Source organism: Loxodonta africana, chromosome 22 (assembly GCF_030014295.1).
Source record: "Loxodonta africana isolate mLoxAfr1 chromosome 22, mLoxAfr1.hap2, whole genome shotgun sequence".
NCBI classification, from domain to species: Eukaryota; Metazoa; Chordata; class Mammalia; order Proboscidea; family Elephantidae; genus Loxodonta; species Loxodonta africana.
In genome coordinates this window covers 73,890,829-73,917,838 of record NC_087363.1, presented here as the reverse complement: position 1 = coordinate 73,917,838, position 27,010 = coordinate 73,890,829, and the positions used below count along the sequence as shown (strand labels likewise).

Below are 27,010 nucleotides of genomic sequence, written 5' to 3'. Positions count from 1 at the left end.
TCTGAACAAGATATATTTATTTACATATTTTAATACACTGAAAAATTACTAGCAATGCTTTTTAGTAATTCTATACATTAGCAGTTCTCACTCTGTACTGCCAGTCCACAAATTCATATATACACCAAGCACCTTGCAAAACTATTTTTCAAATGTAGATATTATTGTAATAATTTTAAAAACCTAAATTTTTAAAAACATTTCTGTGTTCACAGTAGCCTGTGGTCAAGACACTAAAAGTGTAATTACCATCATGTGAAAACCCATGATATTTTTTTGTTAAAAAGTGGTTTCATACTTAAAAAGTACATGGATTTATGAACGGCTATGAAATAAATGCCACTTAGGCACTGAATTAAATCACAAATGTGTTACATGGCAAAGAGAAAGATATTTTTGTTTTAATAATAAAAGACAATATAAAAATGGAACTTAGTTTATAGAAATTTACCTTTAGAATAAAAACCAGGTTGAATCGATCTACACCTCAAGCAAGGTTTACTGTACACGCTACAAAATGCAGTGAGACAGTATTAGTGCAGTAATTTTTTCCCTCATCTTACTGTTGCATCTGTAAGTAATTTCTATTTCAGTTATGTCAGTGATACTCAAACGTGCTCCACAGACCGGCTGCCACTCTGAACTGTTTGGTCTGTTAGGACGTAAGGAATTTGCATCAGAATGTAAATCAACTATGCTATTAAACATACTGTTTAGCTAAACTCACAATTTTTTTTTTTATCATAGCAAGACTTTCTCAAGGAAGGAAGCAGTATCTTTATTTGCATTTTGGCTCAAACTCCTTATCTCACTGGCACTTTGAGGAGAACTGATCTAGGTTACACCTTGATCACCACATGGCAACGAAGCTTTAAAACAACAGCTGCTTAGTAAAGCGAAGGCTTTCACCTAGTTTACTTCTCCCCGAATGCCTGCAGCCGTTTTGCTCTGTTGTCTAAATTCAGCACCCGCAAGAAAACACAGGGCTTTAATTTGGTCTTCGGTCAAATGAGGTTTTTTCTGAATGTAGTGAATAAGTATATGAAAGCCCAGAGAGTCTCTGTGTTGTTTTTGCAGTTGAGGAATACCTACACACACACACATATATATATAAAATCTTAACACAAATGATTTTTCATGTTCCTTGAAAATTAAAAAAAACTATTAGTTTAGGAACATGCACGAAGATACATTTGGTTTCTAAAAACAAACTGCTACACAGAATCATATTAAGATAATATTTGAAAGTATGTTACAAAAGGGGTGTTTTGAACAGGAACAACATAACCAAAGTAAGTACACGGCTTTCCTAGATGACCATTTCCAAGAGGACAACACTCTTGGGAATACAGTTTCTGGCATATGATTTCTAAACTACCACTCTATACTTACATCTTAGTGACTTTTTTCGACAACTGAAGGTGACATTTAAATTAGGTTTGCAACGTTTGGAAGTGACCAGCAAATTCTAAGTGCTGGAAAAAAATACTTATTGATTTTGAATGTGTGGTAGATACTAGGTATACAAAGAAATTTTGTACTTCTTTACCAAATCACAGTACTTAGTAAGTGGGGTGTATGTTTGTTCTGCCTCACTAGATAAATGTTAATCTCTTGTAGGCAGTAATTGTTTTATTGTATTTACACCTCTGAGACCCTAGCACAGCAAGTAGTGCCCATTAAATGTCCAATATCTATCTGGTGACTTCAAAGTTGTTCAAGACGGTACATTTACAATCTAGACTTGATGAGAACAGGTTTATAAAAATAGTTAAGAATATTCTTTACTGTGTAAAAATTTCAGTTGAGTAATAGTGAAAAATATCTATTGCATTGTATTGTACGTAAGATGGTATCTGCAAGGCTTAAGCCAATTACTGACTTTTCAAAAATTTAACTGCATTCCAAATACTTAAAATTAAATATGAACCATCACATTTAATTGCATGGTTTTTGAACTTTTAATCAATGGAGAAAGATAAAATCAATTTCTTTATGATAACTGCACCCTCTAGTGGCCCATTTTACGTTTGTCTTTCATAGAGACAGTAGTCCCTCCTTATCTGTGGGGGGTATGTTCCAAGACCTCCCCCTGTGGATGCCTGAAACCGTGAATAGTACCAAACCCTACACATAGTATGTTCTGACCTATATATACATACCTATGATAAAGTTTAATTTATAAATTAGGCACAGTAAGAGATTAATAATAATAATAAAATACAATTATTTAACAACATACTGTAATAAAAAATACGTGAATGTAGCCCCCAGGCGAGATGGAGCGGGAAGGCAGGCAATTTCACCATGCTACTCATTTAACACTTTCAGACCGTGTCTGACCTCAGCCTACCATTCCCACTTCTGCCCCTGGAGGTGTACTGGCAGGCATCTGAGCCACATCAGTACGATCTGGCACCACAGTGGATACTGTTGGAGCTGCCTAAAGAACAAGGAAGTCGGCCTGCACTACATTTGCGTGTTCAGAGCCATTCATAAGAGGGGACGCTTCCTGGAGGAGTACATGCACATATGGTTACTATTTCCTTTGTGGTACTGGGAAGGTCAGTTACTGGCATTCAGAAATATTCAGATAAAATGAGTTATTTTGTGCTTCATGGAACATGGGTCTGACATGGCCAGCCTGCATTAGTCACCTCCCTGGATGACATCTTTTATAAAGTGCTTGCCTCCATGAAAGCAGTTTGTGATACACTTCCTGGGCAATGGGACCGATACCGTGTTGTGATGTACCTCATGGGTCCAATATGGCCCACTTTCAATTGGCACAACATTTTTTCAAATACTAAAGAACTACCAACAATGATCCAGCATCCAAGCCATTAGTGAAAAAGCATAGCACCACACACACACAAAAAAAAAAATTCTTTAAAGGGTTAAAAAAATTAGACACATATACTAGAGAACATTCTGTCCAGCCTGTCTGTCCTCGCCCCCCTTCGCTTCTCCTATCACTCACACTCACACACACACAGAGACACCTCCCCCCGCCCCCAGGTGCAGTCAAATCAATTCTGACTCATGAGGACCCCATGTGTGTCAGGGTATAATGTCCTCCACAGGCTTAACAATGGCTAATTTTTTTCCAGGTGTAGATAGCGAGGTCTTTCTTCCAAGGCACCTCTGGACAGACTCCAACCTCCAAATTTTCAGTTCGCAGCTGACCACTTAACCATTTGCACCACCCAGAGACCCTTTCTATGCAGTTGTTTGAAAATAGTTTAAAACACAAACACAATATAACTTTGGATAAAAAAATTATCGTATCTTAAAATACAATAGACCATGATATAGCTCCACTAAACTTTTATACACAGAAAGCAGAGTAACAGGCCTCTGGGGTGCAAAAAGGCCGTTTTACAGTCAAATGACGATCACCTTCCACTCCTGTCCCCGGGTTACATTCTTAGGGAGGACTTTCCCTGTAAAGATCTGGTTGCAAGGTCAGCTCTTTCTCTCAGTAGGTTGGCTTCCTCAGCACTTCTGTGGATCTGTACATTCTTCATTAAGAAGTGGCTAATAAAAAGTTTCAAACCTTCCCGTAACATTCCCAACTTTGGGTTGTCAGATACTCTGAAATGAATGGTATAAACATGTGTCAGTGACAAACCAGCTTCTCATTTCTAAATTCTAGGTATCTTGAATGGTCAGATATAATCTACTTTCTTTTAAAAACAGAATTCTCAATGATGAACTGAAGACATTCTATTTGTTACAAATTATTAGTTTTATGTTCCTCAATTCTAATGCATATTAACTTAAAATTAAACTGAAAATTGAAAATGAAGGTTTATTAATCTATACATAAAGTGTACAACAGCCTTGCTTCTGTAAATCAACATAAATGAAACTAATTTCTCTTCATCTCTTTTCCACGTATCTTATCAGTTAGGAACATACCTTGCAAAAATTAAACAGAGGTCTTCAACTTCTGTTTCCATTAACAGCATATATAACACCTGCCGTAAAAAGTGGACTCTGGGTTTGTCCAACTCACTGAATTCAACTACCTAATACAGTAAGGATGGAGGGAAAAATACAGTTACATTAATTTTGTCAATTTTTCTAATCATTTCTAAATGTAGTTAATTTGAGTAAAAAATTAATCCCCCCCTCCAGATTTGAAAGGCTATTTCTAGTTTTTAAAAAATGCACAGTTGTTGGTAAGGATGTGGAGCTGTGGGAACTCTTACACACCACTGGTAACCAAAACCCATCACCGCTGAAGTTAACTCTGACTCATGGCCACCCTAGAGGACAGGATACAACTGCTCCACAGGGTTTCCAAGGCTGCAGTCACATCTTTCTCCCACACCAGCTGGTGGGTGTGAACTGCCTGCCTTTCAGTTAGCAGCTGAGTGCTTAACCCCTGTACCACCAGGGTTCCCTGAGACTACTGGTAGGAGTACAGATTGGTATATCCACTTTGGAGAGCAAGTGGCAGTGTTAAGTTTATAGAGGTAAACTTATGAATCAGGAGTTTCATTTCTAGAATTGAAACATATATTATCTTCATCTCCCACAGACTATTCCCCTAGAAAACTACAAAAAAAGTAGAAACAATTAAAAAATTTATCAATATGATAAATGAATGGCTATATAAACTGTATGTAAAGGAATACTGCACAGCAATTATAAAAGCAAAGAATAAAATTACATATATCAATATGGATAAATTACAAATTAAGTTGAATAAAAAAATTGTATAAGGATACTAATAGTATGTGGCAGTGTAATATAATCCACATAAAACTTAAAAACATGCAAAACAGTATCAAGTACTTTTGTAGATACATAATACAAGTATAAAAACAAAACCAAATTCAACAGTGGTTCCCTCTGGCAAGAGAGAAAGGCAAGGGCCAGGGTGCTCACAAGCAAGCTCCAACTACATCTTCAAAGTTATATTACCTAAAAGGGAGCTTCGACTGCGTCTTTAATTTTGTATTAAAAGTTCTAGGTATGAAATACCAAGCAGGAGTTTCTGTTGCTGAGGGAAACATCATGTATTATTCCATACTGAACTCAATATTTGAGTGAATGAAGGCAAGGTTTGGTCCAGCAAGAGAGTATTTTCCATGTTTCTACGATGCTTTCCTAATACTGTTTTAAACTAGTTTACTTTTCAGGTTATAGTATAACGTTCAACATCCTCATTTTCAAGTACAGTGGCCAAAATCCAACATCATACACCAAAAGAAACTTAAAGTGATTTTGAATAAATGCTCTGACAAATGGCATAAAGGGACATCAAAAAAACAAAAAACCTCTATATGGGAAACCCTGGTGGCACATAAGTACTACGGCTGCTAACCAAGAGGTCAGCAGTTCAAATGCACCAGGTGCACCTTTGGAACTCTACGGGGCAGTTCTACTCTGTCCTACAGGGTCGCTGAGTCAGAGTCGACTCGTCGGCAGTAGGTTTGGTTGTTTTGGTATTCTATCTATGTGAAGTTGTAGTTAGTCTGACCTGCAGATCAGGAAGAAGGTACAGGAGGGGCAGAGGGTCAATTCCACCAAATCAACTCTTTTTTTCAGTTATCTTTGATCCTCAGGTTCTCTAAAAGCAGAAGTTTTTTTATGACCCTCAAATCCCAGTGGTCCTAATCATCTAAGCCTTATCAGCCCATCTAAAATTCAGTCTTCTATGACTAAGTTTCAATACCCACTCAACATAAACATCAGCGTATCTGTATTTCAATGGTTCTGAGGTGACACAGAAGTTCTACAATATGATGGGATGGGGGAAGGGGGACCGCCTATTAATTTAAAGTATCTTATAGGAAAATGAGAAAAATGAAGACTTGGTACGACACCTCTACAAGGGGACCAATTCCTATTTTACTCCACCTTTCCCCTAATTTTATAGTGACAAATACATGACTTTATAACCAGGACTGGCACATTTCATCTCAAATCCTGAAACAGAAACGTTTACCTAGATTAATCAACGGGCGAAACAAACAAACCTGTAAATGTGTCCTAATTTACTAGGTAAACTTACACTGTATGTTAATTTGGCTATTTTCTAAGATGGCTATGATAATGAAAAACACTTTTCAGGTAAATCAGAATCGAAGGAAATGCAATTTTTTGAGAAAAGAACAAATCCAGGCATTTATACTACCATTTCCATTGTTTTTAGTAATTCCATACATTACACAAACCTTTAAAATGGAAAGTGGAAGCGACTTTGTCCTCAATAAGTGGGCCACAAGATGAAATAAGTTAGAGAAATTAGTAGCTGGCAAATTTTCTAAATCCCGAAATTTGTCCCATATGCTGAACTGGAAAGTCATCTAACAGAAGAGATGAAAAGATGAAAGTAAGTTAAAATGCAACATAATTAGAGTATATTACTAAGAATATAATCTAATGGTATTTAGACTTCTTATACAATATGTGCTGAGTAATTCACTTATTTTCATATTTTAACAATCAAGACTTTCAGGAAAAACTACACTTTCCTACAGATGCCAAAAAACCCACTGCCAATGAGTCAATTCCGACTCATGGCGACCCCAGAGGACAGAGCAGTACTGCCCCGTGAGGTTTCCAAGGCGCAGCTGGTGGATTACAACTGCTGACTTTTTGGTTAGCAGCCCCACACTTAGCCACTGCATCACCATGGCTCCTTCCTATACATCGTTTGTAATGTCCTCACAACAGTTTGTGTTGCAGTTTTTCCCCTCAAATCAGCAGATACTAAAAATAAATGCTTTAAAAGCATGTGTGGATAGTTACAACAGAAACAAACGGTGCAGTGTACAATCAGGAGGGGAGCTCTAGGTAAGCTGGCTGTGAAACGGACTTCATCTGTAAGCAAGCAGACCTTCTGGATGCACAGTGGGCCCCGCCACTCTCCGCTCTTTGCACCCACCTACTATCCTCACGCAGGACAGTCGCTACACAATCGATAGCCCATGTGATTCTGCCCACTGGACGCAGCTTTGTGGACTGGGTGGACGCCTGACGTGGGGAACTGATTTTAGGTGGGGTGAACCAGACAGAATGTTTAGAAAAAACAGCTAGAGCACACACAACTGGTAGCCTTCTCACTAAACAACTTACCTGAAATCGCCTTTCATATTCACAAAACTTGCTAGCCAAAAATGCATAAAAAGGATTGTATGTCTTCTCTTGAAGGCAGCAATCCACGAGAACGTGAACTACTTCTCTCTCCTGCTGGTCCTTAAGGCCAAGTCTAGGAAACAGAAGTAGCAATAACTAAACAAGCCATTCAGCTTCCCAGCTTAATTTCCAGGAGACACATTCCTGTTGGGCACAGTTCGGTTAAACGAGAGGTAGGGGCACTGAGAGACATGAGCTACAGGCATAGCCCTGTTCCTAACTTCTCTGAGCCTCAATTTTTCTAAAATGTGGCAAAATGTGGGAGGGGCTGGACAAGACGATTTGAGTTCTGCTCCAGCTACAAGTCTATAATTAGTGTCAGGCTGAGAGAGGACAGTGCCCTTAAAGTCAGCTTCTTGCTGTAGCAACGACTATTCTCCATGAAAAAAATTAAAGTACAACTTACACATAGTACAATTCATCCTTTTTTAGTGCACAGTTCTGTGCTTCTGACAAATGTTTTCTGTCCCTCTAGTTTTGCCTTAGCAAGAATATCATATAAACAGAACCATCAAGTATACAGCCATTTGAGTCTAGCTTCTTTCACTTGGCATAATGAGTCGTCCATTTCGCTGCAGGTACCAGCAGCTGAGTATCCCACCGTATGGATATACACAGTTTACCCTTTGCCCAGCTGAGGGACATCTGGGTGGTTCTCAGTTTTCTGTGATTATGAACAACTGACTTTTGAAGTAACAAAGCGGAATGCTGTTGCAACTGCTGTTTCTATACAAAGGCAGAAATTTTGAAATCTTAGGAGGAAAGAAATATTAGCTATTGCCAAAATTGCAAAAAAAACAAAACAAAAAACTTCACAAACAAAAAAACTGACCGAAATTATACATTATTTGAGCTAAGGCTATCTAGGCAACTAAAACGAGTAACTTATTTTTGGTTGCATTTATATTAATTCATGTTGATCAGAAGTTCACATTAGCAGCTACATAGTTTTGATGAATAAAAATGGAAAAAAATTACTGCTTAATAAACACAGTTTGGTAAACAAAAACTTTCAAAACATGAATTCAACTGGGAGAAAAATAAGAAAAGGAATTCTTTATGTACAAAGGGTGAGCTAAGACCCTCTGACCTAGAGAACACGGGCGGGGGGGGAGGTACAAAAAACCTGCTGCCGTTGAGTGAATTCCAACTCATAGCGACCCTACAGGACAGAGCAGAACTGCCTCATGGGGTTTCCAAGGAGCACTTGGTGGATTCGAACTGCCAGCCTTTTGGTTAGCAGGCGTAGCTCTTAACCACCACACCACCAGGGTTTCCAGAGAACATGAAGCCTCTTTAAATCAAACACCTTCCAGAAACAAAGTATCATTAGGAAACAGAGATATGCTAAACAAAACAGTGAGGCCAGAGAGAAGCAAAGAAAGGTTAGGGTTTTTGACTTCAACGGGGTAAGGTACTTATCTAGAAAGTAAAACCCAATTACCAGAATCCTAAAATTAACCGTGTTTTTGTCTTCTGTATTTCATTCTAAGTTTGAAGAAAATAAATAAAAATGAATAATAGATTTAATTGCTTAGAAGTAGTATTTCTACAAGCTCCACAGCCATTTTTTAAATTTTACTACAACTAATTATAGAAACTGTACCACAAAGTTTTTAATTAAGAAGTAATTAGAAGTACAACATTAAGATGTACTTATTTCCAAACAATTCATGACAACCAACAGCAACTAGGAATTATCAGCTGGTTTATCTAACACTTTTGATCAAAATTCTCAAACCCTATATATTATCAAATATGCTAATCAGGACCACTAGAGGCAAATTAGAAGGAAAAGATTATTAATCCACCAAGGTTCAAACAGGGTAAGACAGGCAGGTCAGGGGAAAAGCCCTCCGAAGTTGCACCTGACATTTCATTTAATCAAATAAAACTAAAAAATCAAATGGACTTACTTCTTTTACATCTAATTAACAGGCTAAAATATTCACACAAACGCTTACTTTAGAAGCTTTTCAAATGCATCCAGAAAGTCTTCACTGGTCATTATTGCACAGAATATGTTTCTCCGGACATCGGTGTTCATTCTCTGCTTGCGGGCAAGGTCTAGTATCTTTGAACTAACCTGAAAAAAGGAACAATTAAAGCGTGGATTACACGTATGTTTCAGTGAGATTTGTTTCTTGAGAAATACGATGCCGTGCTTTGGTTCGGTGTAGTTTCTAAAAAATGTATTTTTGTGCAGCTTGACTTAATATAATTGTAAATCAATACTAAATATTTTTGGTCAACCTCTCACAAATAGAGGAAAAACCGCAAAAGACAAAGAAAGTCACTGGGTAAGAAAGACACGTGATCTAGGAAACTTCTTACTAGCGGTATGATCTCAGTCAGTTATAAGCAATGATGCAATAAAATACAACTAAGTGGGTATAATCAGAGGAGCCTGAAACACAAGACGACTCACCGTAATGGGATACTCTGGATGGGATCCTGGACAGAAACAGGACATGAGGTAAAAAGTAAGGGAATCTGAATAAAGTATGGACTTTAATTCTTAACAATAAGCTAGAAAGAAGGGCAAAGAACTATAACAATCTGAAATCCAAGGCAAATGGAACAGAACCTCATCTTCTGGTTTTAAGCTTCAAAAACTGGTATCTGCAAAATGATTATCACATGTTCCCATCATCCAATTAATCTTAAAAAAAAAAATAAACAACAGACATTATATTACAGAATAACAGCAATTTCTATCAGGTCTTCAAATACCTGTATGTCTGTACATTTCAGGAAATCATTTCACAGGTAACAGGGCAGGTATGCTAGGGAAAGCAATACACTGGACAGTAAGAGAGACACAGAAAAGTAACGTAAGGAAGCACCGTACCGTCCCTGCAAACCGCTTCTGCTGGATCTTATCACTGCTGTCAATCATTGGGGCTCCGCTCCACGATGACCCTATAATCCACCAGCGACCAACCTGCTCTGCATTCAGGACACTCTCCCAGGAGACTCGAAGCCGAGTTTCTGTCCCTGAGCCAAGATTGCGCACCTGATGAAAAGAAACAAAGCTCTAGTGGCAATGTTTCTAATCTGCTCCTATTTTGTACTACCATTATGCTTAAGCTTGTTTGGTTTTAGGAATAGCATTTTTGGTGCATGAATACGTCTGAAAAAAAATCACAGACAACTGTGATAGTTCAATCTGTTTGGAATAATGCCAAATGCAAAGGAGAACATACATTATTTCGTGTTTGAGGTTGTATGATAACGCACACGGTTCTATCACCCTAAAACAGCACTTTCTTTGGAAAGTTGTTATACCAGAGAGAGTTAACTGAGCTGCTTCAGGCTCAGGGGCAAAATAGTGTGAGTTCTGTCTGGCAGGCAGGTAAACAGCTTGGTTTTGCCCAAGTTAAGGGCAGTTTAAGACTGGGGATGACACACTTAACCCTGCGGGTGAGAGATCAGCGGGTCTCAACCCTGGGTGTACATTAGAAACACCTGAGGGGCCATTCTAATGATGGGTCTAAAGCCGGCCCCTGGCTGCGGCATTTACGAAAAGCTACCAGATGATTCTACCGTGCAACCAGAGCTCAGGACCACGGAGTACACGTGCGGGATGCGTGACAACAGGAATTCCTCCCAACACAGACAGTAGGTCCCACAGGAAGAGCACCGGAGACTACTCAAAAGGCCTCCAGAGCAGAAACATTAAAAGTTTCCATTTGATATCTTTAGAACCCTTATTAACGAACATCACAAGATGCCTGATTCTTAGATCCCGATCTTTTTGATTTGGATTACGGGTTCATGTTGACATGGACGCTCAGAACAAATGAGAATTAGAAGTTATTTACCAAAGCTCTTTGTAACTTCCTCAGTTTCTCTACAGGCTCTGGATCATAGCCTGGAATTTTACGCATGTCGTTATTCTTCAGTGCCAACATGGTCTCTAGCATGAACCGAATCTTATAAAAAACAAAAAAATTAGAAAATTATTTCAAATATTCTAAACAACTAATTATTCAAGTTGGTGAGAAATATATCACACTTTACGCATGTGATCATCATTGCTCATTAATACAAAAATTAGAGATGGTCTTTAGGCCACAGACGGCGCAGGACCCGGCGATGCTTTGTTCTGTTTGTGTGGGGCCGTTACGAGTTGGAACACACTCCCTGGCACCTAACAACAACGTTTACAGAAGCACGCTGGTAGGTCTTTTCTCCCACGGAGCAGCAGGTGGGTTTGATCTGCCGACCTTTCTGCTAGCAGCCAAATGCTTCACCACCGTGCCACTGCGGCTCCTTTTAGGTAAGACAGCCGGTATTAGTTTTAACATCTTATTCAGGCCTATAAAATATATCGAACCATAAATTTGTCATCACTGACCTTAACTGGGACCTTGATACTACACAGATATTTTTACTTTCTCTTTCCCAGTTTCCACATACCGCTAGCCTTTTTATAGCTTCTCTCCCTCCGTTCATCGTCTAGTCACCAAATCGGAAAACTCAGTTGTACCTGCACGCATCACTTATGCCATCTGTTTTCTGGATTCCATCCTCTCCTCTCCCTACATTCTCAACCTCCTCCCCACTACTGGCCTTTTTATTTTGAAGTAATGTCTGACTTACGGAAAAGTTACAAGAGCAGTACAAGGAATTCCCACACATCTTTCACTGAGAGCCCTTAACTGTTAACTTGTTATTGAAATACAATTCACACACGATACAATTCATCCATTTAAAGTGTACGATTCAGTGGCTTTTAGTGTACTCATTACCACAACCAATTTTAGATCTTGCATTGCCCAAAAAAGAAATTCCAGGCTCCCCATTTCCCCCCAACTCCTCCAGCCCTGTTGTTGTTAGGTGCCGCTGAGTCAGTTCCGACTCCGAGCAACCCCGTGTGACAGAGCAGAGCTGCCCCACAGGGTTTCTAGGCTGCAGTCTTCACGGGAGCAGAGCGCCAGGTCTCTCTCCTGCAGAGCTGCTGGGTGGGTTTGAACCACCACTTCCTGTCTCTGTAGACTTTTTTATTTTTTAAGTCATCACTGAAGTATAACTTACTGCTCTCATCTTAAAACCAGTCCTTCCACTCTACCATCCCTCTTCTCCATTCCTCCAACACTCTCTCCTTTTCTTCAGAAACCTGTAGTACTTCAATGTCGTTAGGTTGTTAGGTGCCGCTGAGTTGGTTCTAACTCACAGCAACCCTATGTACAACAGAATGAAACACTGCCTGGTCCTGACCAGCCTCACAGTCGTTCTGCTTGAGCCCACTGCTGCGACCACTGCGTCCGTCCACCTTGTTGAGGGTCTTCCTCTTTTTCGCCTACCCTCTACCAAGCATGATGTCCTTCTCCAGGGACTGGGCCCTCCTAATAACACGTCCAAAGTGTGTGAGACACAGTCTTGCCATCCTTGCTTCTAAGGAGCAGTCTGGATGTACTTCTTCCAAGACAGATTTGTTCGTTCTTCTGGCAGTCCATGGTATATTCGATATTCTTTATCAACACCGTAATTCAAAGGCATCAACTCTTATTCAGTCTTCCTTATTCATTATCCAGCTTTCACAAGCATATGAGGTGACTGAAAACACCATGGCTTGGGTCAGGCACAACTCAGTCCTCAAAGTGACGTCCTTGCTTTTCAACACTTTAAGAGGTCTTTTGCAGATTTGCCAAATGCAATATGTCCTCTAATTTCTTGACTGCTGTTTCCACAGGCATTGATTGTGGAACCAAATAAAATGAAATCCTTGACAACTCCAATTTTGTCTCCATTTATCATGACGTCGCTTATTGGTCCAGTTGTAAAGATCTTTATGTTGAGATGCAAACCATACTGAAGGCTGTAGTCTCTGATCTTCATCAGGAAGCACTTCAACTTCTCTTCAATTTCAGCAAGCAAGGTGTGTCACCTGCATAATGCAGGTTGTTCATGAGTCTTCCTCTAATTCTGATGCCATGTTCTCCTTTATATAGTCCAGCTTCCTGGATTATTTGCTCAGGATACAGACTAAGTATAGTGAAAGGATACAACCCTGATGCGCACCTTTCCTGACTTTAAACCATGCAGTATCCCCTTGTTCTGTTTGAACCACTGATTCTTTGTCTATGTACAGGTTCCCCATGAGCACAATTACATATTCTGAATTCCCACTCTTTGCAATGTTATCCGTAATTTGTTATGATCCACACAGTTGAATGCCTTTGTATAGTCAATAAGACACAGATAAACATCTTTCTGGTATTCTCTGCTTTCAGCCAAGAAACATCTGACATCAGCAATGATATTCTACTTTCCATGTCCTCTTCTGAATCCAGCTTGAATTTCTAGCAGTTCCCTGCTGATATACTGCTGCAATTGTTTTCGAATTATCTTCAGTAAACTTTCACTTGCAGGTGATATTAATGATACTGTTCAATAATTTCCACATTTCATTGGACCACCTTTCTTTGGAATAGGCATAAATATGGATCTCTTCCAGTGGGTTGGCTTCCAAATTTCTTGGCATAACAACTGTCTTCCAAATTTCTTGGCATAGACAAGTGAAGACCTCCAGTACCGCATCTGTTTGTTGAAATATCTAAATTGGCATTCCATCAATTCCTAAAAAAAAAAAAAATCAATTCCTGGAGCCTTGTTTTTCGCCAATGCCTTCCATGCAGCTTGGATCTTCCTTCAGTACCATTGGTTCTTGATCATATACTACCTCCTGAAATGGTTAAATGTTGATCAGTTCTTTCTGATATAGTGCGTCAATATTTTCCCCATAGAAACCTTCAATATTGCAACTTAAGGCTTGAATTTTTCTTCAGTTCAGCTTGAGAAACATCAAGTGTGTTCTTTCCTTTTGGTTTTCTAGCTCCAGATCTTTGCATACTTCACTATAAGACTTCAGTTTGTCTTCTCAAGCTGGCCTTTGAAATCTTCTGATCAGCTCTTTTACTTCATCATTTCTTCTGTTCACTTAAGCTACTCGACATTCAAGAACAAGTTTCAGTCTCTTCTGACACCCATTTTAGTCTTTTCCTTCTTTCCTTTCTTTTTAATGACCTTTCGCTTTCTTCATGTATGTCGTCGTTGATGTCATTCCACAACCTGTCTGGTCTTCGGTCATTAGTGTTCAATGCATCAAATCTATTCTTGAGATGGTCTGTAAATTCAGGTGGGGTATACTCAAAGTTGTATTTTGGCTCTTGTAGACTTGATCTAAGTTTCTTCAGCTTCAACTTGAACTTGCATGGGCCGCAGTAGGCCCCTGGCCTCGTTCTGATCAATGATATTGAGCTTCTCCATTGTCTCTTTCAGTAGATGTAGTTGATTTGACTCCTGTGTATTCCATTTGGCAATTTCCATGTGTATCGTCACTTTTTATGTTGTTGAAAAAAGGTATCTGCAATGAAGAAGTCATTGGTCTTGCAAAATTCTATAATGAGATCTCTGGCATCGTTTCTGTCACCAAGGCCGTGTTTTCCAACTCCTAATCATACTTCTTCATTTCCGACCTTCACATTCCAATCACCAGTAATTATCAATGCATCTTGATTGCAGTTTTGATCAATTTCAGACTGTAAAAGTTTGGCATAAGTGGTTGGTGTGTAAATTTGAGTAATAGTTGTATTAACTGGCCTTCCTTGTAGGCGTATGGATATTATCCTAACACTGACAGCATTATACTTCAGGATAGATCTTGAAATGTTCTTTTTGATGGCAAATGCTACACTATTCCTCTTTAATTTTTCATAGCAGACCACATGACTGCCCAATTCAAAATGGCCAATACCAGTTCATTTCAGCTTACTAATGCCTAGGATATCAATCTTTATGTGGTCCATTTCATTTTTGATGACTTCCCATTTTCCTAGATTCATACTTTGTACATTCCACATTCTAATGGATGTCTGCAGCTGTTTCTTCTCATTTTGAGGCATGCCACCTCAAAAACTGAAAGTCTCAAAAACTTTACTCTTATTATTCCACTTAAATATAACCATCAATAATTAACTCTATTATAACTTAATCCAAAATTAAAACTTTAGTCTTTATCCTGCTTGACCTCTTAACATTCAACACAGAGAACAAATTCTTCTCGAAACACCCTCAATTCCTGACTCCTGTGACTCACCTGACTGCCTTTCATGCTCACTTGCCAGTTCTTCCTCCTTTCAGGAGTTAAGATGCTGAAACTCTTTAATCTTAAGGGTCTCTTCACTTCTTGCTGTGCAGTAGACAACTGTACTGACTTTCAAAGCTTCAAGGACCATTTATATGATACCAACTTTTAAATCTCTTAGCCCACACCTTTCTTCTCATCTCAGTATCTAACCCAAGTACTTTAATTTCAATGTTTTAAAAACTGGGCTGTCTTCTGTTTCAAAATTGCTTCTCCGGCATTTGCTACCTATATAGATGGTACCACCATTCACCTGCCTGCTCACGCTAGAAACCTGGGGGGTGATCCCTGACTCCTCCTTTCCTTCGTCCCTCACCCCATATTCAATCTACACCAAGTCAGGTCAATTCTAACTCTAAAACCACATCCACGGCTACTGTGCTAACGTGAGCCACGATCTCTTCCCCGGGCTCCTGGGACAGCATCTCCCAACCCTGACTACGTACAATCTCTATACTGCAGTCCAAGGAACCATTAAAATGAAAATGTGAACACACAATTTGCCTGCTTCACATGCCCCTGGGATAAAATCCCAAGTCTTTGCAATGGTTTAGAGCGCCACTTATAAGGAGAAGAGAACTTCTGCCTATTCTCTGGCCTCGTTATCCTCCAGACTCTTCATACAATTCTTTCTTACTTGAAGGACTTCTCATGCGCTGTTCCATGCCTCTCAATCGTCATAAGAACAAATGAGACAGGAACTATTATCAGCCTGTGTTTTACAGATGAGGAAACTTGGCTTGGCAGAGTCAGATTATGCTGCTGCCATGTGGCAGGGCCAGAAGTCTGACCCAGACCTTGTGACACCTGGGCCCCATGCACTTCCTCTGTAAGCATTTTTTGAACTGATGAATGTTAAATAAATCAATTCTTAAATTCACAAATTATTTACTTGAGTTCTTAGTAAAGAAACCAGGGTCTTCCACATACTAATGATAAAGCCATAAAACTAGATGAAGCAGAAGATAACAGAAAACATGAGAAAATTAAATACAATATTTACCCCCAAATACTTATGTTTAAGTTCTGGTCAGCGCGTGAGCATTTAGGCACTTATGAAGCAGGCCAAGTGACGCAGCCGTACCCTGGTCTGGTCCTGAAACCTGCCACCTGCTCCGCTGGCTTTCTTCTGGGCTTCAGCGATCAGTTCCTTCAGCGATAAGGCATCCTCTTTTCTCAGTGAAAAGCCCACAGTTTTCAGCATTAATAGAATCAACTCAATGTCTTTTTCTGTGAAAGTTACAATGAGTTTTTTCAAAATATCAAAGATGAGGAGAGGCTGTACCACGTGGAAGTTGTATAAATGGGCAAGAATGGAAAAAAGGTTATCGCATTCCTTCCCTTCACTTCCGTTTTTATATACATCATCAAACTTCCTCACCACAGCCTCCAAAAAGTGAGCACCGACCTGAAAAAAGGATTAAAATAAATAAATAAAAACAGATAATTAAGTTTAAGTTATTTGGAGAGCTCCTTCTTCCCCCTAGTACGTACTTAACGCCTTATACGTGATGAGAGAACACTGAATAGTAAATGACAACATAAAGTGATTTGCCACAGTGCTCAGATCTCTAACTGCAGGCGTACCTCTTTTTTTTTTTTTTTTAATCAACAAGGTATTACTTTTTGGTCAGTAGCCATTCTGGTTCCTTAGAAAAATAAAATTGCTGCAAGTTTTTTTAAAAACATGGTTGTATTTCTAAAAATGTTCTACTAACCAACAAAACTCATTTCTCAAAGGACTATTTTCAGGTTTTTATTCTTAGCTAATTTTTTACAAAGAAGCAATAGAACTGATATAGAAAGTAAAACCCCCAACCAAAACACATTATCAAGCAATAACAAACCTACCAATATATTTAATAATGACTGTAAAGGACACAAATGCAATAGGTGACATGGTCCCTACTTTCAAAGGCTAAAATTCTTGTTGTGCAGGAAATACGCAGATACGTACGTGATGATATGCTGGCCCCTACAGCAGTGAAGGACGAATACGCTGCTCTCCAGGACTCAACAAATAAACAAGAAGTTACATTTCAGGGAATAGCATGTGACGCAGGAACTACACCTTGTTTGCTTAAAGCTACTGGAAGTCACTCAAGTTTCTTTTTATCATTCTGATGAACTTCTATTCCAAATCCCATAGTGTTCTTTGGAATGAGAAAGACTGGATTTGAATTCTGGTTTACCCACTTGCCCCAATCTGTGTGGTATAAGCAAATTACTGAACCTCTCTCAGTTCTTCACTTTCTGTAGAACTGGGATAATGAAACTGGAAGGCAGAAATGGTGGCTATCATTTTGTTGTTATCACTATCACATCGCCATTTTCTTTCAAATCTCAGCTCAAGTTGAGAGACTGGAAGAACAGAACGGCAGCACGGACACAATGGTGATAGGAAGTATGTCAACAGCCTAGCTGAGAAATGGTCATCTGAGATACAGTAGCTGTGCAGGATCAGGACAGAAAAGAATGATCACAAGAGTGACTGTGACAGTCGGAGGCTGAGGTGAACATGGATGCGAAAGGTTCAATGCCCTGATTCCCACGTTTTTGTCTGGGTAATGGGGTAGATGACAGTGCTTGTAACTGGAGCAGGAGATACCCGAGGAAGAGCAGATTAGTTGAGGCGGGGGGCACAAAATCTATGTAAGACTTACTAAGCTTGGACTGTGGGACTCCGGGTGGGATTGGTCATAGATGTTTAAGTGATAATTAAAATCGTGGGGAAGATGAGGCCAATGAGAAAAGTTACAGTGTTACATTCATTGCTAGACTGTACAGACCAAATGCCAGAAAATTAACATCACTGAATTGTGTATTTAAAATCAGTTACAATGGCAACTTTTTTGTTATATATATTTTATAATAAACTAAAAAAATATTAACAATATAAAACACACAAAGCAAAACAAAACACAAACGCTAGAAGCCAGAGAAAGGCACTACACTGGCCGGAGAGAAGAGACTTCACATAGGCTATCTCTGATAAACTGCCTACATTTTCAGTTTTTAAAGACTTATAAATTCCCAATTCAAGTCCCTTTACTAAAGATAAAACTGAATAATATACTCTCCTAAAATGTTTTTTTTTAGGTTTGAATTAATACATTATGTTAAAATATCATTTAAAAAGAGAAATTAGAATTATATAGACATAAAAAAAATTCAGGCACAAAATATACTCAGGTATGTTTTCAATCACAAGATTTAGTTACATCAAAATTTGTAAAAACTTAGAAATTTTAATTCCATTTAGTGTCTTCAAAATATAATTTAGAACGTTTAAAAATATGAAAATTCATGTTGCTACATATTTAAGAATAAAGTTATTTAAGCATCTATATTAATTCTGATACGGGGATTTTTTAAAGCCAAAATCTGCATATACCTGATTTTTGATTCTTAAATGACTTTTAGAAGCAATTCAGCAGCTGACACAACGGTCTTTAAAACAGTTTTTTCTTCTCTGAATTCCTGTGAGGATGTTTTTCTCATTATAGAATGAAAGTAGTTTAATGGCACCAGTATCCCGAGGGCTCATCACAGTTTGGCAGACGTTTTAGTGGCTGTCATTAGCTAAAGTACTATAATGACTTCCCCTTGGAACAAGTAATTTCGGTTGCTCTTCATGCTATTAGTGAAGGTATAAATGAGAAGCAGGACCAATAATCTCATGTTTTCAAATCAAGTAAATTCCTGGTATGTTGTGAGTGGCCAGGGTCTATGGCTTTTACTGTAATTAACTGAAATGCTGTCTATACTGAAATCATTTTGATGGTTAAATCTGTTCAAAGTATAGCAGTGTGACTGAGGGGGATCGGAGGAGCATACTGAGAAAGTCATATAATGGCACTGAATTACGGCAGTCAAAGGGCACTAAGAATGACGTTCAGTGATTTCATTACACTTCGTAATGGAAAAGAAAAGGGACTTATAGCATTCATAAGTAAAATGAGTACAGTTCTTAGATATTAAAAAAAAAATTTTTTTTTTTCAAAAAGAGTGATTCCCAAAATAGTTGGTGTGGATTTTTCACAATAGAGATGACTTATGTGGTTGAGAAGAGACACCTCCTGCCCAGGAGACTCAGGGCCAATGCTACTCTCTCTTCTTTCTCCACTTCCAACACCTGGTAGGTGCTAAGGTCTCCATTTTTCAAAAGATGTCCATTATGTTAACTACTGCTGGATAAGGAAAAATGTAGTTAAGTAGGCTATCTAAGACTAGCAATAAAACCAGCAATAAAAGCCAGCTAGGAAAAAGTGGAATAGCAGAACTTCAACATGAAAATTTCCTTTCATAATTTAAATAAGTTAATGATTATTAACCTTTAATAAGCACTGGCTAAGGGACAGGTTTGGAAACCCTGGTGGCACAGTGGTTAAGTGCTACGGCTGCTAACCAAAGGGTCAGCAGTTAAAATCCGCCAGGCGCTCCTTGGAAACTCTATGGGGCAGTTCTACTCTATCCTACAGGGTTGCTGAGTCGGAATCGACTCCATGGCACTGGGTTTTTTTTTTTGGTTTTTAGGGGACAGGTGGCGCCCTGGTGACGCAGTAGTTAAGAGCTCAGCTGCGAACCAAAAGGTCAGCAGTTCAAATCCACCAGCCGCTCCCTGGAATCCTATGGGGCAGTTCTACTCTGTCCTGTAGGGTTGTTACGAGTCAGAATTGACTCGATGGCGAGGGGTCTAGTTTTTGTTTTTGCTTTTTTTTTAAATGGACCAGGTACTTTTCTAAGCTTAGTATGTGTAGTAACTCCTTAAACTTAACAACTCTACAGATGAAGAAACTGAGGCACAGAGAGATTACCCAGGTTCACACAGCTAGTAAGCAGCAGAGCCCTGTTCTATCCTCAGGCAGAGCTCTTTACCACCACACTGCACTGCTTTCATGTTTCTAATAACATGCAGGGTGATTCGCTGTGCCAAGTTTGCCCATTTTAAAGCAAGACTTTGACAGTCTCACTCAACGAGATTCCAAATAATTTTTAAGACTATGATTAAAAGCAAGTAACGTACGAGTGATATTAACTTGAACAGCACTGTGGCAGAAGCACGCTGGCTTTGGAGCTAGGGAAACAAATTCTAGTTTGCCTTTAACAAGCCTTGTGATCTCGGGGTTACCACATAACTGCTCAGTGGCTTTGTTTGCTGCATTTGCAAAGTGAGGTTAAACAGGTATTTGTCCTACTTATCTCACTGGGAAATTGTGAGGGTCAGATGTAACAAACACAAGTGCATGAACTTCCATCAGCAAGTCAGACTTTTAGGGATGCTCTGCTGCCTTGGAGGAGGCCTGGTCACGCAGTGGTTGAGCTATGGCTGCTAACCAAAATGTTGGCAGTTCAAATCTACCAGGCACTCCTTGGAAACCCTATGGGGCAGTTCTATTCTGTCCTACAGGGTTGCTATGAGTCTGAATTGACTCGACTGCAATGGTTTTTTTTTCTCCCTACTTTGGACTATTCTTAGGAATATCAAAAATATTAAATATGAGAAGACAAAGAATAATTGGAAAAATTAAGCCTTATTAACCTACCTTAGTATAAACTCCTTCAGTCAGATTTCTTTTAACATAATTGAAATGAGCTACATTTGGGGAACTGGAATACTGAGTGTGTTATACCATCGTAAGAGAATGGGGCCGTAAAAGGTGGGTATCTGTGGGACCAGCGTCTTCACCATGAAGTGTTCCCTGACTTTAAGCTATCTGAGGGTCACTGAGCAAGGACGAAGGATACAAGAATAGGTGACACACACGTATTAAGTACGTATTAGGTACCAGCTAAGGAGCCCTGGTGGTGCAGTGGTTAAAGTGTTTGGCTGCTAACCAAAAGGTGGGTATTTTGAACCCGCCAGCCCCTCCACAGGAGAAGGACGTGGCAGTCTGCTTCTGTACAGATTAACAGCCTTGGAAACCCTATGGAGGCAGTTCTGCTCCATCCTAGAGGGTCATTATGAGACGGAATTGACTCCACAGCAGTGGGTTTGGTTTTTTGGTACCAGCCAGATGCTTCATACGTGTTGTCTAATTTAATCCTGACAAAGCCCCACAAGGTAGCTACTGCCGCCCCACTTTACAGATGAGGAAACTGGCACAGAAAGGGTATGTGACCTACCTGGAAGGAGCCAGGCAACTTCAAGTTTCTTTCTTATATCTCTTTAATACCCAATTTCACCTAACATTCTGGTGGCCTTCCAACTGATTAAAAATAATGAATAATCCAATACAAATACCTCAGTAGCAAATCCATGGAAATGACTATTATTTGAACATCTGAAATAAGTCAATTTTAAAGTAGGGAATATAAAGAACATGAAGGCCAGTCCAAGGTGTCAGTCCAGAAAAAATAAACTAATACATAAAAACACATTAAAATGTACAGGAGAAAAAAACAAAGTCGGCCAAAATCAAATATTTATTGAATGCTGTTTAGAATTATGGAAACCCTGGTAGCGTAGCGGTTAAGTGCAATGGCTGCTAGCCAGGAGGTCAGCAGTTAGAATCTACCAGGCGCTCCATGGAAACTCTATGGGGCAGTTCTACTCTGTTCTACAGGGTTGCTATGAGTTGGAATCAACTCGACGGCAGTGGGTTTGGCTTTTTTGGGGGTTTAGAATTACATAATATAGAAAAGTTACACAATATCAAGAAACTGGAGAGAATGGTGGGTGGGAAATCAGTGAGAAAAATACAAAGCATACCTCGATTCCTACTGTGTGATGAAGAATGCTAACTAAAAGAACATGCTCCATCATCAGCCGGGTGGGCATGGCCGCGTCAGTAACACACGCACTCATGAGGACACCTGTTAGAGTGTCATTCATATCTTTCCTACTGTTAGCCATATACAGTTCCTCCAGCTGTCCACTTATAGAGGCCATGTTTGGTTCACTCAGCCTGTATAGGATTGTAATTACAAACAGCAAAAATGTTTACAATTAATTATTTTCAATGAAATTAAAAAAAAAAAAGCAAAGACTTATCAACGCTATCAGTACACCCTTTTTTATGTGGTTTTGAGCCATAAACAATTCTTATCTTGCCTTAATAACCTAGCATACACAGACCATGACCACACAACACTCTGGAACCTTGAAAGAGTGTAACTGCTGGGGATGAGGCCGCGATGAATCCTACACAGGACTCTCTTTAAGGCCACAATGAGAATACTCCACTGTGCATCCTGATCTAATGTCCCCACGTAGAGGCAGGGAACCACCCTTAGGTAGTATTTGTTGGTTGGAAAAAGTGCCACTCTTCCATTTTTTTAGACAGCATAAAAATCCTTAGTTTCTAACACTGAGAAAAGGTTGCTCCATCTTAATGGGTGGGGCGGGAAAGAGTACATACGCACATGGAGGATTGTTCACCCAAATGAACACTGAAATGGCATATTAGGTCAACTTCCAAGATGTTCTGGTTTTATTTTAAAAAGAAAACAAACAGCGTGCCCTATGGGGAAGGGGGAGGTACAGCTACAAAGGGACAGCATGAGGGAGCCCTGTAGTGCTGAAAGCGTTCTGCATCTTGAGTGTGACGGTGGTTACGTGACTCTACACATGCAAAAACCGCACAGAAACACACACACGAACGAGTGCAAAATGAACACACCTAAAACTGATGAAATCTCAGTCAACTCTGTGGATTGTACCTATGTCAATTTCCTGGGTTTTTTTTTTTTTTTTTTTTAATTTCAATTAAAAAAATTTTTTAAAAATGGTAATTATGCAACATGTTACCTTCAGGGGAAATTGGGTGAAGAGTACACAGAACCTCCCAGTATGCTTTTTGCAACTTTTTGTGAATCTATAATTATTTCAAAACAAAAAGTTACACAAAAAGAAAATAATAAAATAATACAGCAATACATGTTAAAAATCTGGCAAAACTAAGATATGTTGTTAGAAGTCAGGACAGTGGTTACCTGAGTGACTGTGAATTGGGGCAGGAGGGTGGCTTCTGAGGTGAGAGCAGTGAGAAAGAACTGGAGAAGGGACATCAGCAGGTGAGAGACTTTAACTACTTTTTCAAACACAGAGAGCAACAGAGGAGGGATAACTAATAAAAGCCCCACCTACATGGTTTCTGGAGCCCCGGTGGCGCAGTGGTTAAGAGCTCAGCTGCTAGCCAAAAAAAAGGTTGGCAGTTCAAATCCACTAGCCGCTCCGTGGAAACCCTATGGGGCAGCTCTATGCTCTCCTAGAGGGTCACTGTGAGTCGGAATCCACTTGACGACAACGGGTTTTGTTTTGGGTTTACAAGACTTCTAATCAACTTTGTTTTATTCTTAAATTGAGTAACAAAAACAAACAAACAAAAAACCCAGGTATGAGGTATGAGCAGGGGGTGGGGGAAGTGGTGAAAGACCAAGTGCCTGGTAGGGCTGACAAACACAGATCTGCAGTAAAGGAGCCTGTCAACCGCTTGACCCCATTCTTTTGTGACTGACATGCTTCTCCTCAGAATGACAACGTAAGCACCTAAATTGCTTTCAAACTCTGAAGAGATTCAAAGTGCCAAAAAGTTGTGTGCCATCTTCTTAACCAGGTATTGGGTCTGGCAGCATAAGAATAGAAAAGATCCAATCAACTAGTACAATTCCAGCCTCCATTATTTATTTTAATTTCTCGGACAGTTTCTGTATTTTGAGAAAACAATCGACCTCTTTGAGCAATGCTATATAACAATTCTGCAGGTTACCTGTTAACTAGGCCTTTTACTTGTTTCTTTAACCGCTCCAGTTCCTCCTTTTTCTGAGCGTCCACTTTTTCCTCAGCTCGCCTCACAGGAGGTGGAATATATTTCTGACCACTTTCACAAAGGCTCTGGTTAAAAGGACAGAAATACACGACAAAATAATCTACATTACATAAATCCCATTTTTTTTTCCTTGTTAAATGCACATTTAAATTCTAAATTCCGAGAAGCGGAAGAATTTATTACTGACCATTGCTATTTATTAAACATCAGATATTTACTGAGTGTTTATTTCAGTCCTGCATAAGCCTTCTCATTGTTCATGTTACTGCCAATACATTTATCATCTTGTTTTCCCCTCTGTACACCTGTTTGTACAACTCTGGTATCTGTCTTATAGTCCACAATGCCTTTTGCCCAGGCTTAATTTGCTGCAGGCCTGGCAGCATCCTAAGGACTTAAACTGAATTTATCACCAGTTTTGGAGGGAAAGTATCCTAAGATAGTTTCAAACTTGTTCAAAACCGGTATCTAAATTTATATGATAAAATCAGAATCAATCCACTGCCCGCTATTTTCCTAGATGGTATCAACTGGGTGGTTACAAATCATTCTCACTGACCAGCACTGCCTGGCATGTAAAAGACAGGCCTTGAGGAGACAAACATTCAGAAGGCATGATTCTTGCTGTTAGGATCTTAAACTTGTTTGGAGAAAACACATTTATGTAAGTAGAAAATGAAACAGCTGCTACTCTCAGGACACCCATTACTTCAGATTGTACGTCAGTTGTATCTCAATAAGGCATTAAAGAAAACTTAGAACAGTAAAAAAAATCACATTATAAAAGAACATAGGAAGGGCCCACAGTGTGCTAGAGATTAAGACACCAGGGATGGCGATGAAAGGCAGTTCACATACTTAAGATGGGAAAGGATTCCCAGAGATGTTTGACATTAACAGATAAACAGAAAATACAGCCAGTGAGAAAAGAAGGAAAGGCTTGCAGTCAGAAGGAATGATATATTTAGGGGCAGAACGTGGAACTACGGGATGTGGACGAATTGCAAGCCATTCCACATGGCTGTCTTCAAGGTGGACACCAGGGAACGCTTAATGTTTAAACAAGAAAGGTGCCAGACCACAAAGGCCTTCATTGCTACATCGTGGATTCTGAACTGCATCTTAACTAGGAGAAACTTTATCCAAGAGAATGTTACAGGTTAGCTGTTTCAGGAAATGTCACTCTGGTAGGAGCTGGACAGGAAAAGAGCTAGAGGGGAGGCAGAGGCAAGTCACGGGGTGCTGCAGCTGTCCTAGGGATGCAGAAAAAAGGCTAAACAAAGCACTGGAGGTAGGAATGTGGTGTGTGGACACAGGAAGACGGAGTCAAAAGTCTGGCTTGAAGAACTGAGACAGTGACTAGAGAATGAAGCAGACGTCACCTTGGAACATCACATGGAACTGCCAATTAAGCCCGTGGGATAACCGGGTCTCTAGAGATGTTCTCCCCCCTTTATACTGTGAAATTTAAAAACGTAAAAGTAGAAGAGAAAAATAAACCCGATTTAGCCAACACTCAGCTCAATTAGGAGTTCCTGCTAACTGAAAGGTTGGCAGTTCCAGTCCACCCAGAACTACCTCAGAAGAAAGGCCTGGTGATCTACTGCCAAAAAATCAGCTACTGAAAACTCTCTGAAGCCCCGGTCTACCCTGACAGACGAGGTCCTCAGGAGCCGCCCGGTCCCACGCCAACACTGTACCTCATCTGTTGCTTCACCGTCCTCTGAAGAACCTTCACTTTCTTCCTCTTCTGCAAAATGAACCCTTTTTTTCCTTCTCCCCCCCTTCTCCTGCGCGCCCCTGTCTGCTGCTGCTTCCTCTTCTACACGCTCCTCCTCACTCTGCGCTCCCTCTTCGCCCTCTTCCTCTCCTTCCTCAACAGCGTCCTCCTCTTCGTTTCCTTCCTCAGTGTCGCTCTCGGGATCCCTTTCGGGCAGCGGCTGCCCAGCCTCCTCCTCCTCCTCACTGCTGCTCTCGTAGAAGCCACTGCCGTTCCCAGGTTCCAGGGCTCCCAGGATATAGCCCAGCCCATCGCGAGCGAAGCTCAGCGGCACAGAGCCAGAGCTGCCGTCGCCCTTCTTCTTACGCTTGTTCAAGCCCAGGCGGCGCTCCAGCTTCCGGATCTCTCGGTCCTCTTCCTCGTTGGCCGCCAGCAGCGCCCGTTTCCGAGCCGCGGCGGTGGCGGGCGAGGACGGGGTGGCCTCCCCCGGGGGCCCCCTCGGACCGGCTCGGGCCTTGGGTGCGCCGGCCTTCGCCTGGGGCGGTCGCAGCTTCTTGGGAGGAGGCCGGGCCCGGCTCGCGGTCGGGGGGGCCCGGCTCGCGGTCGGGGGGGCCCGGCTCGCGGTCGGGGGGGCCCGGCTCGCGGTCGGGGGGGCCCGGCTCGCGGTCGGGGGGGCCCGGCTCGCGGTCGGGGGGGCCCGGCTCGCGGTCGGGGGGGCCCGGCTCGCGGTCGGGGGGACGCTCTCCTCCTGCTTTTCCGGCTGGGGGCCAGTCGATTCTCGGGCCCCGCCGCGGCTTCCTGGGCCCGGACTCTGGGCAGGGCCCGCAGTCCACCGGAACCGGCGCGCTTTCCTCAGGTGTCGCTTCTCCCTCTTCAGCGCCCTGCGGCTGTTCCTCCGCCCCGGGCGGGAGCCTGACGGCCCGCCGCGACCCTCGGCTCGGGACCCCGGCGGCGGCCCCTCACAGGTGGCCCGCACGAACTCCTCCACCGCCAGCGTTAGCCGCTTCAGGGGCCCCTGCCCACCTCCGCCACGGCCGCCGAGCGGCCCGCGCCCGCTCTTGCGCTTCATGGGGGTCTAGCGCGCCCGGCACCCACCCGGGCCCGGCCCTACCACGCACACGTGCACGCCGCCATCTTCCGGGGCCCGTGTTGCCATCCGCTTCCGGCCGGGGCGAGGCGCCGAGTGGGGAAGGGCGCTGTCGAGCGAGGTGCGGG

General features: G+C 41.0%; 1 protein-coding gene across 1 annotated transcript; it reads right to left on the bottom strand.

Annotated features, from left to right (window-relative positions):
- NOM1 (nucleolar protein with MIF4G domain 1) lies at nucleotides 1-26,913 on the bottom strand. Its single transcript, XM_064275134.1, has 12 exons — nucleotides 26,557-26,913; nucleotides 25,776-26,412; nucleotides 24,016-24,140; nucleotides 22,017-22,212; nucleotides 16,389-16,712; nucleotides 10,977-11,087; nucleotides 10,004-10,168; nucleotides 9,117-9,238; nucleotides 7,093-7,225; nucleotides 6,189-6,320; nucleotides 3,922-4,031; nucleotides 1-3,594 (listed from the first exon to the last, which is right to left on the bottom strand). The coding sequence occupies exons 1-12, from the start codon at nucleotides 26,862-26,864 to the stop codon at nucleotides 3,420-3,422; spliced, it is 2,538 nt and encodes an 845-aa protein (XP_064131204.1). The 5' UTR covers nucleotides 26,865-26,913; the 3' UTR covers nucleotides 1-3,419.
- Between the last annotated feature and the right edge of the window lie 97 nt (nucleotides 26,914-27,010).